Consider the following 16417-nt stretch of genomic DNA (forward strand, 5'->3'; position numbering starts at 1 on the left):
CCACCATCTTATTCTGTCCCTGACCGCCACCCTGGAATGGCTGAGTCTCTCAGCTATCTGGGAGGCTGTAGGTCCATCTATCTCTTCAGGAGCTCTTGGCCACATTTTGCCCATCTTGGGGTCATGGGTGCTGCACCAGTATTCTTACACCCCTCTCCCTGCACCCCACAAGGATGCTCAGATGCAGTGTCAGCCACATGGTCAAGCGGTGGCACATGTACCTGCTCAGGGCTGGCCCCTGAGCCGCTGTGGCTCATCAGGGCTGATACCCGGGGAAGCAGCATTCCTCCTGGAGAAGCTGCTCCTTCGAGCAAAGCATCTCACGTTCCCCACTCTGACCTCCTGCCTGAGACCAGGGCAGTGTGTCCCGGCTTCAGAAGCTCTGGAGAGCCTTGCCCCCTGACCCGCTCTGTGTTGGCAGCTCGTGGACTACCGAGCAGAGTTCAGCAAGTGGTGGCTGACGGAGTTCAAGACGGTCAAGTTTCCCTCTCAGGGAACCATCTTTGACTACTACATAGACCCAGCAACAAAGAAATTCGAGCCTTGGTCCAAGCTCATCCCCCAGTTTGAATTTGATCCTGAGATCCCCCTGCAGGTGAGTGTGGCCCAGTGACCGAGGATGTACGGTTGCCCCAAGGACCTTTAGTGGCTCTGGTGGAAGCCTCTTTATAAGCAGCCAAGCATTTTAACCTTGCAATAACTAGTCATCCTCCGCTACCCAATTTTCAAGAGGAAATCCTAGTGCAAGGAACCCACAGACCCATAGCACCCCCCACAAAGACTAGGTAACTTGATTACCAGACTCCACTGGCATCCTGGGGAACAGAGTGGGGAGATGGCAGGGTAGAAGGTTCCCAAACCTATAGGGAGGTTGCAGGGAGGCAGACAGAGCTGGCAGAGGGGGGAGGACGTGCTCTCCACCCAGAAGAAAGAGCTTATGGGATGGTCTTACTCTGCATTTGAAGGAGGAAGACCCTCCTGCCCGTGGTAGCCAACCAGCACTGCCAGGCCTCTTCTGAAATGCTCCAGAAAGTTCTTGCCAGGCCCCTGTCACTCCCATGAGCCCCTGGCACACTCATTGTGTTCTCACCGCAGGCTTGTTTGGTGCACACGAGCGAGACCATCCGAGTGTGCTACTTCCTAGAGCGGCTCGTGCAGCGGAGGCAGCCTGTCATGCTGGTGGGGACTGCGGGCACGGGCAAGTCAGTGCTGGTGGGGACCAAGCTGGCCAGCCTGGACGCCGAGGAGTACGTGGTGAAAAGCGTGCCGTTCAACTACTACACCACGTCGGCGATGCTGCAAGGTGAGGGCCCGGAACGCGTGGACGTTGGGGGCTGGGGGAAGGGGTGTCTGAATGGCCACGTGCCTGGACGTGGAAATGGAGCAAAGCATCAGCACCTGTTCGGCCTGACGTCCCCTGTGCCCACACTCCCCTCTCGCCCCTCCTGTCCTTTCTCCACCCCAGCACCTCTGTTCCACTTCTGCACCCTCAACACGGACTTTCTCATCCCGCCTCCTTCCTTCTTCCCTGGCCTCTCAGATCCCTCCCAGGCCAGGGGTTCAACACAGAGCAGTTCTCAGGACCTGGATGCCAAGGAGCGCTGACACCCAGCGAAGGAGAGCCACAGGCTTGTAGAAGCGGCTCTAGGGATCATTTCCTTCGCCCTTCCTGTCTTAGAGATAGGGAAACTGAGGCTCGGGGAATGTACACAATCGCCCAAGGTCACCATCAAGCAGCAAGGCAGGCAGGGTGCATCCAGCCTTCTGAGCACGTGGGGCTGCTTTTCATGGGGAGTTGACGTGCTGGGCTCTTGAGTGGGTCAGAGGCTCCCCCCGCAAAAAAGGAGTTTTCACCTTTCTAGAGTCACTTTCTCCTTGACTCTCACTACCTGTAGGGACTCCTTGTATATAGAAACAGTATAGAGAAATGCTCATTACTTGACCCCTAGGAGCAGCTCCCTTTTCAAGAGGTGCCCGAGCCAAGTTCCTGGTGATGGGAGAGCACCGGTAGGGCCGGGGTCGGGGGAAGCCCTGCTCGTATTCTCTCCCTGCACCTGGGCAGTGCTTCCTGCAGGAGACCACAGTGCATGGCCACACCCACAATGCAAAACCACAGACCAGGAATTCCAGGCACCAGACTATTTGCAGACTGGTAAATCAGAAGCCATAGCTTAGTACAGGGAAAGTAAGCCTGGCATATTGCCTGTCCAACACCCAGGCTGTAGGCTAGCAGACTTGCAAAACAGGTTTCACTGCAACTTCCTCTTGCTCAGCCTGGACCCGTCTCATATACCCCATCCTTCCGCGCCATCCCCCACCCTAGCGAGAACTTCAGAGTCACCCAGCTTGGTATTGGCAGTGTTCTGCCTCCCCAGCTCCCACAGAAAGAACAGCTCACTTCCCTCCTTCCTTCTGCCTATCCTGCCAGGTCTTCTGGGGTCGGGGTCCCACTGTCTGCTCCCTGCCTCTCAGTGCAGTCAGGCAGCCAGAGCCCCTCGGTGACAGAGAGACTCTCCATTTCTTTGTCAAGGGAGCCTCTGGGCTGCATCCCTGGCCGGATTCCTAAATGTTCCACACAGTCCGTCCCAATTCAACAAGCACCTGTCATTCACACATGAACGTTAACAAGGAAGACAACGTGAAACGACGGAGACTCATGTTAGGACTTCACCATTGGTCAGTGATGTGAGCATCTTCTGTTTGAATAGCCAAAGAATATGCCATTTTCTAAAAACATTTTATTTGAGAGAGAGAGAGAGCACGTGAGCTCAAGCAGGTGGAGGGGCAGAGGGAGAGAGAGAAGCAGGCTCCCCACCAAGCAGAGAGCCCGACACAGGACTCAACCCCAGGACCCCAGGATCATGACCTGAGACGAAGGCAGATGAAGAGTATGTGGATTTTTTGTGCTCTTCACAATGTAAACATCTGTAGGCGTGAGGCACTTTCAAGTTTAATCTGCACGATTAATGTGTTTTGTCCACCACTTTCTGAAATCTGTGTGGGCAACAAAATCTATCTCAATTTCTGTAGCATAAATACTCCAACCATGGCCCATTTCCAGCTTCCAGTGCGAAATCTGCAAACGGTGGGCAGGAAGAGAGGTATAGGAGCTCCCCCTCTGTGGTGTTCCCACTTCCCAGATAGGGTAGGCAAAAATAACTTCGAGGGCACAGATGATGGTAGGACAAGGTAAAATAACTGAGATGTGATGAGCTTTGAGTATCTCTACCTTTGTTTTTAAGAAAAGTTAACTGGTTGTAAGTTTATTGAATTTATTGTTGAAATAATGATTTAACAACCCAGCTGGCAAGACTCCCTCGGTTGTACCAGTAAGCTCTCAGAAGGCAGCTCCAGTAAACCGCTAGCTGTGTCCTTACTCCAGAAGACCCCAAGCGCCATCATGGCATGCCACGACAGCAGCCATGTGACCGGGACCCAGCGGTCGTAAGCAGACTTCACCATGCCTGGCTGGCTCACGCCTGAACACTGCTCTTGTTCACTGGACGACAGGACTCTGCACTCATTTGTAAGCCTGGAGTCCAGCGACTGATCAGATGATCAGACCTCCCCATTCACTCCGACTCACGCTGCTTACAACTAGGCTAATAACAACTGGTGTTTAGCAAGCACTCACCAAGTATGCTTCACACACCAACCTGAGATCGGGATTTTGGACATTGATAAATGATCTAGTCCCGTCCAGCCCCATGAAGTAAGTCCTTGAATCATCCCCATGTTCTTGGGAAGAACATCAAAGCACAGAGAAGTTAAGTAAGCTACCCTAGGCCAAACAGTACGTGATGGAGCCTGGGCTTGAACCCAGACAGTCCAACTTCCAAGCCTGTGCTCTTAACCCTGAAGTTAACCCTGCCTCCCTGGCAAGAAAATACTTTGAAAACAGCAGTAAATGTTTGCTATTAGTGCTCTTACCCTTAGTGGGACCATTCGAGTATTCTGGGGGAGTTGTTTTCTGGAATCCTAGTATGAGGGTTCTTCGTGTAGAAAAATACTTTAAATGGAGAATAAAAACTTATACTCAAAGAAAGGTAGATGACCTTCCTGCAGTGCCCAGACCTCCCTCTCTCTCATTCTGGGCCCCTAACCTGGAGGACTGTCCCCTCCTCACCTGCTGGAACACAGATTTATCCAAAAGCATCAGATTGCTGTCAGTAGACCCAGGAGAACACTGGCTCCTTGCTCCTCACCAGATGCAACATTTCTGCATCCTGTGACTTCCCCAGCAGCCTCTGGATCCCATCCATCCTCCACACTAAGGATGGATGAGGCAGGGGTCTCTAACCTCACCCATCCAGAAGCACGTAGGAACTGAGGAGTCACCCAGAGCCCCAGAGGAGCCAGTGAAAATGCCAGAGTCTACGCAAGAGAGGTCATACCCTTGACTCTGAAAAAAATGCTGAATTCCCTTATTGGACCCTCTTGCCTCTTTCTTTGCTCACAATCCAAACAACTTTGTTTCTTTGGCTTCTCAGCCTAAAACATTTTAGACGCAACAAAATGGCAGATGTAAGGGGGCCCACGACACTTAGAAAAGGGGGAGCCAGAAAGCTGATATCCAATAGGAAATGGAAACTTTCAAAAAGGAGCTATAAGAACTCCAAGGGTAGCTGCTCTGCCCTGGACAGAGACAGATTCCCCCACCCACGTCCTGACCCCAGCCCTCCTTTTGCCTCTTTGTGCAGCTGAGTGTTTGCATTGCTGGCCGTGCTTAAGACCCTGTGTAATTACAAAAGGATGGAATGTGTTGTGAAGCAATCTGCTTCAAAGGGCAAGTGGTACACCCAGACACATGTGCAAAATGTGCATTTTTATTGGGTCTATAGAGGCAAATGGTGAGAAGTAGCCTAATTATACACATGACAGAGTGCCAAGCATTATTGCAGAGAAAGAGGACATTCTGTATGAACAGAGTTGGAACTATGTCCACAGCTTTGTTGCATGAGAAAAGCAAGATGCAGAAGAGAGTATACGGTATGCTCCAAAATGTGTCACATTTAAAGAGAGATAGAATGATAAAGAACAGGGGGTGCCTGGGGGCTCAGTCAGTTGAGCATCCAACTCTTGGTCTCAGCTCAGGTCTTGAGCTCATGGGCATGAGTTCGATCCCCAACTTAGGCTCTGCACTGAACCTGGAGACTACTTAAAAAAAAAAAAGAAAAAGAGACTGAGGGTTGGTGGAGGGGGTTGGGTATGGAATGGTCTAGAAGGGTGGTGGGTATTAAGGGCACTTGTGATGAGCGCAGGAGGTTGTATGTAAGTGATGAATCCCTGAGTTCTACTCCTGAAACCATCATTGCACTATGTTGACTAGTCAGAACTTAAATTAAAATTTGAAGGAAAAAAAAGAGATACATTAAAATATTTATATATATTTTTATACTTACATATAATTAGACTATCTCCAGGAGGACATATAATAAACTGATAAGAGGTGCCCCTGGCAGGGGGAACTGGATGCTAAGAAGGACCTGGGAGAATTCGTTAAACTTTTTTAAAAATTAAGAACTATTTCAAGCATGCAGAAATGTCCAAATATATATATATATAACAGATGCCCATGTATCCCCGACCCAGATTTCACAGACGTTACGGCCCTGTCATTCTTGCAGTGAATCTGAGCATTGAGAAGACACCCCCATCTTCCCTCCCGGCCTGTCTTTGAAGACTGGAGTTGCTGTGTATCATTTCAAACTTACACCTTTTTTTAAGTTTTAAAATTCCAGTTAACACATGGCGTAATATTAACTTCAGATGTACAGCAGAGTGATTCAGAGCTTCCCTAACTACCCCTGCCCCCATGCTCATCACAGGTGCCCTCCTTAATCCCCATCGCCTAGTTCACCCGCCACCACCACCCCCCCTCTGGGGACCATCTGTTTGTTTTCTATACTTAAGCGTCTGTTTCCTGGTTTGCTTCTCTCTCCCCAGTCCCCTGCCCTTTTCTTATGTATTTCTGAAATTCCAGATACAAATGAAATTATATGGTCTTTGTCTTATTTCACTTAACATTATGCTCTCTAGCTCCATCACTTCACGGCAAATGGCAAGATGTCCTTCTTTTTTATGGCCGGGTGACATTCTATTTTATACACATCACATCTTCTTTATCTATTCACCAGGTGATGAACACTTAGGCTGTTTCCATAATTTGGCTATTATAGATAATGCTGCTAAAAACATCGGGGTGCGTGTATCCCTTTGAATCAGTATTTTTGTATCCTTTGGGTAAATACCTAGAGTACAGTTGCTGAATCTTGGATAGTTCTTTTTTGAGGAGCTACCATGCCCTTTTCCACGGTGGCTGGCACCAGTTTGCATTCCCAACAGAGCATGAGGGTTCCTCTTTCTCTGCTTCCTTGTCAACACCTGTTGTTTCTTGTGTTGTTGATTTTAGTCATTCTGGCAGATGTGAAGTGATAGCTCATTGTGGTTTTGATTTACGTTTCCCTGATGATCAGTGATGCTGAGGAAAATGGATGAAAGACCCAAATGGGAGACCTGAAACCATGAGAATCCTAGAGGCAAACACAGATAGTAACTTCTTTATCAGCCGAAGCAACTTCTAGATATGTCTCCTAAGTCAAGGAAAGCAAAAATCAAACATAAACCACTGGGACTACATCAAAATAAAAAGCTTATGCACAGAGAAGGAAATAATTAACAAAACTAAAAGGCAACCTATGGGATGAGGGAAGCTATTTGCAAATGATGTATCTGATAAAGGGTTAGTATCCAGAATATATAAAGAACTTAGACAATTCAATACCCAAAAAATCAATTAACCCTATTAAAAAGTGGGCAGAAGACATGACTAGACTTTTTCCAAAGACATCCAGATGGCTGACAGACACGTGAAAAGATACAGATTTACACTTTTAGTACATATATGTACCCATAAAAATACACAATGTTGTGTTACAATTACACTTTAAACATATCATACTGTAACTTCCTTTAGCAACTTTTTAAATCATTGTCTATTTCGATACATGTACATCTATTTCACTGTTTTTTACTGCTGTGCAGGATCCCATTGTGTGAATAAACCAGCCTGTTTATCCATTTTCCCACTAAAGGCAGCAGATTTTCGACATTTTCCCTTTAAAAAAAAAAAATCATTGAGTTATAATTGACCTACAACACATGGCACATATTAAAGTATACGGTTTGATAAGTTTTGAAATATTTACACACCCTTGATGCTATCACAACAGTTGAAATAATGAGCGTATTCATCACTTCTGAAAGTGCCTCTCCCCCTTATCTTTCCACCGTGCCCATGCCTACACAAGCACTGACCTACTTCTGTCACAATAGGTTAGTTTGCATTTTCTAGAATTGTCTATAATGGAATTATAATATGCACTCCTTTTTGTTTTTTTCACTCAGCATGATCTCGAGATTTGCCATGTTGTTGAGCGTATCAACAGTTCATTCTTTTTGTTCTTGAATAGCAAGATAAAGTATGTAAAACACTCAGAATGGGTCCTAGCTTGCAATAAGGGCTTAGTAAATGGAAGCTATTATTATAATAATATCAAATCCTTCTTGAATTTAAGGATCTATAAATACTACGCAATAATTTCAAAACCCTACTGCCAAAACAAAAGGAACACAAGCAAAAGAGGTGGTTAGGGGGGTTAACTTCAACTATACTAAAGGACATAAAGGACATGTTTTATGTAATGTTTATACATAAAATGTTTATACATTGCCAAACTTTGGGTCTTACCCTCTTGGTTCATTTAACCCTCCCTATCCAATGAGACAATGTCAGTGATGCCTTTGCCTGCATGCAGCAGAAAATATGAGAATAATGACATAAACATATTTTTTTTCATGCAACAACAAGTCTTGAGGTAGGCAGATGCGAATGCTAAATCAATGGCTCAATGATATCAATGCTATAATTTATATTCTCGCAGTTGCTCCCTCAGGGTGGCAGAATGGCTGCTGCTCCAGCCATCACATCTGCATTCCAAATGGAAAAAAGAAAAAGATGAAGGGGAGAGTTAGTGCCCATGCCAGGAAATAGCAGCTCTCCAGAATCCCCAGTGATCTGGAACATGGTCACCCTAGCTGGAAAGTGACTAAAGAGAAGGAACTGGGAAATGGTGTCCATGACAGATCCAGTAGTTTTCTGTTTCGGCAAGATGAGAAAAATGAGGCTTGCAGGTGTTAAGTGACTTCCCCAAAAGTCACACAATGGGTTAATAGCCAAGCTGTCTTATTTCATCGAGCTTATAGCCTCATTCTGCTTTGATAAGACTGTAAGTCATGCTTCTCGCTTTCCATAATAGAATGCCAGCTCCGCTTCTGTTCATCTGATATCTAGAGCACATGGATATCTTTCCCTTTGATAGTAAATAAAATAGGCCCTTCAGGTAGTCATCGAAACATCAGATTTCTCTATTGACTTCTCTCCAATAGCTGCCGAAAGCACAGATTTAGAATGCTGACACCTCATGCTGAGGGAGGCAGGGACCCATGCGCCTCCCCATTCCCCCAGCTCCTGCAACCCCCACAAACCCACCGCATTGCTTTCATTCCCTTTCCCGCATTACAATTTAATGATCTACCCTTGGGCTCTGTTCAGGGTTAGTATGATCAAAGATCATTTTAAGTTACTTTTATATCTCCTGTGAAACCCCAGTTGAAGGTTATGCCCATTCTGTAACCTGATATCCCTTTTGTAAGTATCCCTAATACGTGCCCTTTAGAATTTAGTGGCCGGGAAATTTCTGTTCATAGAAAATGAGAGGCGGATTTGTTCCAGTAAGCCAGGATGATGTGGCTGCTGTCATTAAACGCAGATTTAGTTCTGAGGTTTCAGGTAGGCAGTTCGTAAAGGACAGTGTGCAATACATTTTGATTTGGTTGTGATGACAGACGGGCCCAAAAACGTTTCTTCTCCGGTGTTCTTTTGGAATCCCTGTTAAGTCTCTTAATTGGTCTGTTTTATGTCTGCTTAAATACTCTAAGCCTCTGTTCATTCTTTTAGAAAATATAAGTAATTTTTAAAACTAAAGAAATTTGCAGTAACCCATAGACAGGATGATCTAGAAAGAGAGAAAGGAGAAGCAAAGAAATGTGCCAAGTCCTCCACGGGCTTATATTCACAGCACAAAGAGAGGAGGCTTGAAGATAATGCTATTCGCAATTTGGAATTCTCTGACTAGCCACCTGTGATTTAAATTATTAGTTGAACAAATATTTGAGTGCTTAATTGCCCTAATTGGTTAGGAATTCAGGCATCAGAACCTTTGTGTAATAGGGCTCTCCATAACCTTTTCATGAAGTTTGAGGTTGGACAGGACCAGAAAAGATCAGACTCTTGACCTCAAAGGAGCCCCATCACACTTCCGTCATTACTACTGACAGCTCTTGTCCACCTGCCTTGCTGTCTTTCAAAAAGGAGATAACACAAGATGAAATCACAAAAGATATGTCACCTCGTGGGCAGGACACACTGCTCAGGACAAGCGAAGGTAGTTTCAGAGTATTAAAAAAAAAAAGGAATACAATATATGTTTCAGACAACAGAGAAACCATCCTATAAATTTTGGTACCTCCAAATTATGGAACACAGTGCAGCAATTAAAATCATGTTTTAGGAGGATATGTTTTTACATAATGATGTTTACGGCACATGGGTTGAATATATATATATTTTATAAATAGAATGTGCAGTATAATTCTGATTTTGTAAAGGAGAAATGGAACAGAGTGAATAGACTGGGATAAAATGCATTACAATATTGAAACTAATAGCTCCTGAGGGGTGATCGAATCCCAGATAATTTTCACTTTCATCATTATGATTTTGTGTTTTTTTAATCTTTATATCCTGAATATGTATTCTTTTTGCAAGCGTCGTGCAAGAGCACGTTACATTTGGAGAGAAAAAATGCAAAGCCTTTCCAGTAATAATGGAAATGTCTTAACTCATGAAAAAACTAGACGACGCGGGAAGAAAAGAGTTCCAAGGGAAGGAAAATCGGTGTGAAGCCGGACAGGATTTACTGCTAAGGATCTCTGTCAAAAACATGGTCAGGCAGTGAGTTCACCAAACCGGGGCGTTGTCAGGGGCAGAAGCCGCGTCATGAGAGCGTTTGACTGGTTCACGGTACAATGACACCAGGTGACCTGGGTAGAGTCCTGGACAGGAATGGCCAGGGCAGCCCTAGATGGAGACTGGGGTTTGAGGGCTTCTAAGGGGTTCTCTCCCTAAGAGATGGATGAGAGAGGCACTAGAATCAGTTATCTACGGACCTAGATCCTAATTCCAGCAAGACTCGTAACCTGCCTTAGCCTCTGTTTTCTTAGTTACAAAATGGCAGTAATGTGTCTTTCATTGCCATTCATGGGGTTTGTCGTAAAATTCATTCATTCACTTCTTTGTAAGTGTCTTTCAGACACCCTACTGTGTGCTAGATAATGTTCTAGGTGCTGGGGTTAGGACAGAAAAACAGAAAAATGCCTGTCCTCATGGAGTTTATAGTGTGGAGAGGGTAAGATAATACATAAGACAAATAAGTAGAATATAGAGCATTTTAAGTGAAATTTTAAGAAGAAATGAAGCAGGCACAGGGGATTAGGGGTGAGGAATTAACTTTGGCCCTAGTGCAGGGCAGGACTCACTGAGAAATGGCATTTGAGCAGACAAATGCCCGATGGAAAAGAGGGAGCAAACTGGGCTGACCTTTGGGAGAAAGGATGGCAGGCGGGAGCATCAGCTAGAGCAAAGGCCCTGTGGCAGGGAGTGTAAGAGAGCAGGACGGCTGGAGCAGAGAGTGTGGACAGGGGAGCATCAGAGAGAAAAACAGAGATACAAGGTTTACGGACATACCCAGACTGGCTTTTGCCCCAGGCGGGATGGAATGCACCAGGTGAGTTGTAAGCAGGAGACTGGCAGGATCTGATTCACATCATGGCAAGGGGACTCCTGTCTGCTCTTTTGGGAATGCTACATAGTGACAGGATCTAGAGCGAAAGCAGGAGGTCACTTGGGTGGATCTAGCAGGTGAGAGCCTATGGCCAAAGGGTGGTCATGGTGGAAACAGTGAAATGAGAACAGATGGGAACCCACTTTGAAATGGAAATTGCTCCTCAAATCCACAATGGTGTTGAAATATTGCGGAAGGAACTATGTGACCAAAAGCAGAAGGCAGCTGGCACAGGACATGGCTACTGACTGAATGTGAGGCCAGTCCTTGTGGAGAAGTTAGGTAAGATGTTGCCAATGGGGGCGCCCTGGTGGCTCAGGCAGTTAAGCGTCCAGCTCTTGATTTCTTTCTTGATTTCATGATTTCAGGCTCGTGAGATCAAGCCCTGCATCAGGCTCTGCGCTCAGTAGGGAGTCTGCTTGAGGTTCTGTCTCTCCCTCCCCGACTATCCCCCAACTCATGCTTGCTCTCTCGTGCTCTCTAAAGCAATCAATCAATCAGTCAATCTAAGAAAGAAAGAAAGGAAGAAAGGAAGGAAGGAAGGAAGGAAGGAAGGAAGGAAGGAAGGAAGGAAAAGAAAGAAAAAGAAAAGAGATGGAGCACATGAACTCCATACCCAGGTATGGGCTTGATTGTCAGGACTTGTTTACAACAAGGCAGAACCCAGAAGATTGAAGGGAGGATGACAATTCTTTATGTTTCTCACGTGTTGAGTGCCTTCACCACCAACCTGTTTGCTAATGCTGAGATCCACCCCTGTCCCCCAGTTCTGCCTGGAAACAATCACTTGACCCCCATGCCATCCAAGATGTGACTTGGAGAAGAGCTTAGTCATGGGGGGTTCAAAAATGTATGTGCCTTTCCCAAGGGATTCCTCCCTCCCTGGAGGACTTAACATTCTCCTTTTGGGGTGACCCAGTGTGTTCGCACTTGCTAACTGACATGCTTTCCTCCTCAACAATCCTTTAGAAGCAAAAGACTTAATCAACCCAAATTATAGGGGTCTGCCTCATTCCAGGGATTGATTTGAATATCACTGCTCTGGGGAAAGGAGATTTTCCCTAGTAGAAGGACTGTTCTCAAAAACATGTCCTTGGCAGCCCATTAGTTATATTTCATTTTGACAGATCTCGTATATAGTTGTTATATCTTTAGGGGGAAAAAAGGTGTTGGGTGATTAATTGGTTGATAGGGTATGTTAATTGAATGCTAATTAAATTTAAATCTAATTCATATTTGAAACGCTTAATTTAATTCAGGGCCAGAAAATTAGAATATTCAAGCTTCTTGAAGGAACTTGTCTTCCTATCTGTCACCTCCAAATGTCTATTGACACTTTCTCCTTGTTTACAAACTTGTTTTTCAAGAGAAGGAATCAGATGGTTCTTAGAGCTTCCAGCTGTAATAAGTGTCAGTTCTCGCAATACATATTTAATTGCTTTATTGGGGGAAAAAATTATATAGATCTCCACTGCATTACTTAAGGTCTCTCTCAACAAGTCCCATCAGGCTGGGCAGGGTGTTTTGTGAAGGGGTGACTCCAGAAGAGTCTAGGTAAGTCTCCAGAAAGGTGCTGAGATTCTGTGCATGGAGCCTGATACTAACCTGAAGGCAGCAGAGGAGTCCTTCAGGGTGCTGGAAACTTCTGGGAAATTCCCTGAGGCTGTTTTTCACCCCAGGAGGAGAACTCTCTGAGACCTCTGCTGACAAGCTATCCACTACTCCTGTCTTATCCCTCGAGGGGAGAAGGGGCCCCCACCCACCCCGATTGGGAGCCACAGAGCCTCTGTGCTCCTACACTGTGTGACCCAGAGGAGGCAGGTCTACCCAGGATCCAGTTATCTATAGATTTCTTTGAGGGTCGAGCCCCAGGCCTCCCGACTGTGAAGGTTTCTTCTGTTTCTACTCCATAAGTCAAGAAAACTGGGGACCACAATCATGACAGGTGGAGCATGGGCTCTGAATTGAACTGCTCCAGATCTGTACCCCAGCTTCACTTTAGAGAAGTGCCTTTGTTCTTCCGTGCCTCAGTGTCCCCACCTGTAAAATGGAATGGTCATACTAATCTTGCACGGATGTGGCATGGCTTCAGTGAGATTGTGCATGTTTGCGAGGACTTGACACAGGACACATTGTAAGGTGTTGAACGCCTGGTTGATGCAGTCGCCCTCTACCAGCTGAGTCCTGGCGTCACCGCTGGTCCCATAGAATATCCCGGATCTCATAGTAAGTGCTGCTGTTTGCAGGCTGCACCACTGCCTGCCCTTCACCCCTGTTCTCTCTCTGTGCTGGCATCTGAGGTTTGAACCTCCCTCCCTCACTAACTGGCTCATCTCCTCAGCTGTCCTGGAAAAGCCTCTAGAAAAGAAGGCTGGCCGAAATTATGGCCCCCCAGGCCACAAGAAGCTTATCTATTTCATCGATGACATGAACATGCCGGAAGTGGATGCCTATGGAACCGTGCAGCCCCACACCATCATCCGGCAGCATTTGGACTATGGCCACTGGTAAGAGCAGGCATGCAAAGGGCCTGGGGCCCATGGGGTGGTTGGGGGAGGAGGAGGCCTAAGTCACGGCTGAAGGCTATTCTGCTGGACCCACAAACCACAGGTGAGTGCTGGTGCTCAGTGAGAAACCCCATAGCAAACCACATTCCTCATGGGATTCTGTTTCCTGGGGAGTTTCCAATGGGCATTCATGCCTACATGGGAAGTTTGGTCCAGGAAGATGCTGCACTCTCATCTAAAGGTAAAAAAAGAAAAAGGCCTACTTTTTTCTTCAATGTTCACCTCAAAAGTTGCCTTCTCCAAACCCCCAAATCAGAATTCACCACTCCCATCCCCCACTGTGGCCCCACAGCCCTAAGCAGGCACTAGAGTGAGAACAGCCCCCACGCTATGGAGCACAGAGAGGTTGGCAGACCTTCGCGGCATGTGTCTCCTTTGGAGCAACTCACAGAGTCTCACACTGTCTCTTCAAACAGCATAATTTTTCATGGCGAAAGGTCTGAACTTTAAAAAAAATAAAAGTCCATGGTTGGACACCCCACTCTGGCCCACCTTTCTACCCTGCATTGAATTAACTGCTGAGAAAATGGTCAGTGCAAAGAGGGAACTAACTTGGAGAGAATGATGGTTGTGATGATGCCCCAAGTTGCCTCTCGGTCATGCCTCACGTCTTTGCGGGATGCCTGCCATGTATGGCCATCCGCATCCACACCAGCATCTGGACTGTACTGGGACCCTTCAGCCCTACACATACACTTCAGACTTCAATGAGCAGTAGGGACTCCCTGGAAACCCTGCCCTGTCGCCTTGGCATGTTTACGCTTCCACTCTCAGCAATGGCTATTTCATGCCTTGGGACTGTCTGTGAGCTTCCCACCCCACCTCTACCACGGGCGCCATCTTTGTTTTTTTTCTTCCACATCTGTACAAGTTACCTGCTCCCCCCTGCTTCGCTTTCTCACCAGTCCTGGCACACCTTCTCTGAAACTGAACCATCACCAGCTCCTCGCTTCTACTCTCTTCCACCTCCTGCATTAACCACCCCTCATCTCCTGAAGAGTTCCTTCTCCTCAATATGGAGACTCACCTAGATTTCCTCTATTGTGTTCAGAAACACCATTTTTAAACTATTGGCCTGTTCTCTCTCCCTACAAAGCCAAATGTCTCTGCTCTGTTTACACTTCCTCACCTTCCCTGTCACTGCTCACCCTACTAACTGTTTTCTGTTTTTTCCACTTTACTGAATGGTGGTTCTTGCTCAACCCCTAACTCTCTGTTTCTGTAAGATCCAACAGACCCATTGGATTGGGTTGCTGTCTTCCTCTCTCTACAGCCCTGGACGTGCTTGACTGATTTCTCCTTCTGGGGGCCCATATACCCTGGATTTCCACCCTACCCCTTAGTCCATTTTTATGGCTTCTTTCTCCTCCACTACTCCCATCAATGTTGGATCCCTCTAGATTTGGGCCTAGGCTCTTGTCCTTTTTCAATCTCTACCAATGGATCTTGACTTATTTTTTTTTTTTAACACCCAAACTCATGAATGGTAGGACACATCCCACCTCACCGTGACAAGGTATTCACCTGCCTGGTCCCTCACCCAGCTCTCACTGTGGTTTCTGTCCATTCCAGGTATGATCGGAACAAGCTGTCCCTGAAGGAGGTCAGGAATGTGCAGTACGTTTCCTGCATGAACCCCACTGCAGGCAGCTTCACCATCAACCCACGCCTGCAGGTATGGGGGGGAGCCGGGGTACCCAAATCCTGAATAAAGTCTACCTTACCAGAGCAGGTATCACTAAGTGACAAGTAATCATTGGCCCTTTCACTGTCCAGCCTTTGAAAGTGGCAAATCATACAGGATGCTGATTTGCATTTCTCCGGGGACAAAGGTACTTCCAGACCCAGAGCCATGAAGTTTTTTGAGCTAGAAGGTGTCATGGAGTCCATCTGATTTGGCTCATCTTCAGAGAGATGAAATGTCTCTCATGCGGACTTTCAGTATCAAATACTTGTTGGGACTCGAATGCTCTGAGTTCAAGTTCTGCTCTCTTCCTACCTGCGGACATCTTTGACTAAAGGCCCAAAACCCACTACCGCTCTAGTCATTTAGATTCAACCTAACTGTAGGTTCAGCATGAGGCATGTGACCAGATTATAGAATCCAAAGCCCTTCTAAGAATTCCTCATTATTTTACCCAAATCCCCAAGAGGCAATTTTGACTCTAACTCATGACTCTGACATCCTGTTCCCCTGGGCAGCGTCATTTCAGTGTGTTTGTGCTCTCCTTCCCGGGAGCGGACGCCCTGGCCTCCATCTACGGCGCCATCTTGACTCAGCACCTGACGCTTGGACGTTTCCCAGCATCCCTACAGAAATCCAGCCCCCAGCTCATCAATCTGGCCCTGACCTTCCACCAGAAAATCGCCACCACGTTCCTACCCACAGCGATCAAATTCCACTACATTTTCAACCTCAGAGACTTTGCCAACATCTTCCAGGTGAGTCCATCTGCCAAGAGACACAGTGATGATCTGGTCCCTTACACTCTTAGTAAAACAAGAGTGAACACCAAACTCTTAGGCCAACGCACAGGTCTTTGGAATCATGAGCTAGTAAACAGGTGAACAGGGTACCATGGGATCCTCGAGGAAGGACATCAACCAGATAGAGTTCTGTCTGCCGATGACACCATTCCCCAGGACACATTTTTAAGTTGATTCCTTTGGGTTGCAGAAGGCTCGGCACCTTGAAGAAAATGGTATAGAATGATTCTACTGTGCCTCGGAAGGAAAGCAGAGAAAACTATTTTGCAGGCCCTGGTGCTATACCCATTATTCTTGGGCACAAAAAGAACGTCCCCTGAGTCATGCAAGAGAGATCTGCTTCCTGAAAAAAAGCCATGTTGGAATATTCATAAGACACCATCTGCCAGCCTCTGGGAG

At 46.5% G+C, this 16417-nt stretch overlaps 1 protein-coding gene across 3 annotated transcripts in view; it reads left to right on the top strand.

Annotated features, from left to right (window-relative positions):
- Nucleotides 1–16417, top strand: part of DNAH9 (dynein axonemal heavy chain 9) — a 313471-nt gene that overhangs the window by 149738 nt on the left and 147316 nt on the right. For all 3 annotated transcript variants that reach the window (XM_045083402.1, XM_045083401.1, XM_004760150.2), the window contains 5 exons: nt 422–595; nt 1096–1303; nt 13306–13471; nt 15104–15206; nt 15734–15973. In XM_045083402.1, coding sequence (XP_044939337.1) covers nt 422–595; nt 1096–1303; nt 13306–13471; nt 15104–15206; nt 15734–15973 — 891 coding nt within the window. The remainder of the gene's footprint in view (nt 1–421; nt 596–1095; nt 1304–13305; nt 13472–15103; nt 15207–15733; nt 15974–16417) is intronic.

Source organism: Mustela putorius, unplaced genomic scaffold, assembly GCF_011764305.1.
Source record: "Mustela putorius furo isolate JIRA1106 unplaced genomic scaffold, ASM1176430v1.1 tig00000695_pilon_pilon_pilon, whole genome shotgun sequence".
In the NCBI taxonomy this organism is placed as follows: Eukaryota; Metazoa; Chordata; class Mammalia; order Carnivora; family Mustelidae; genus Mustela; species Mustela putorius.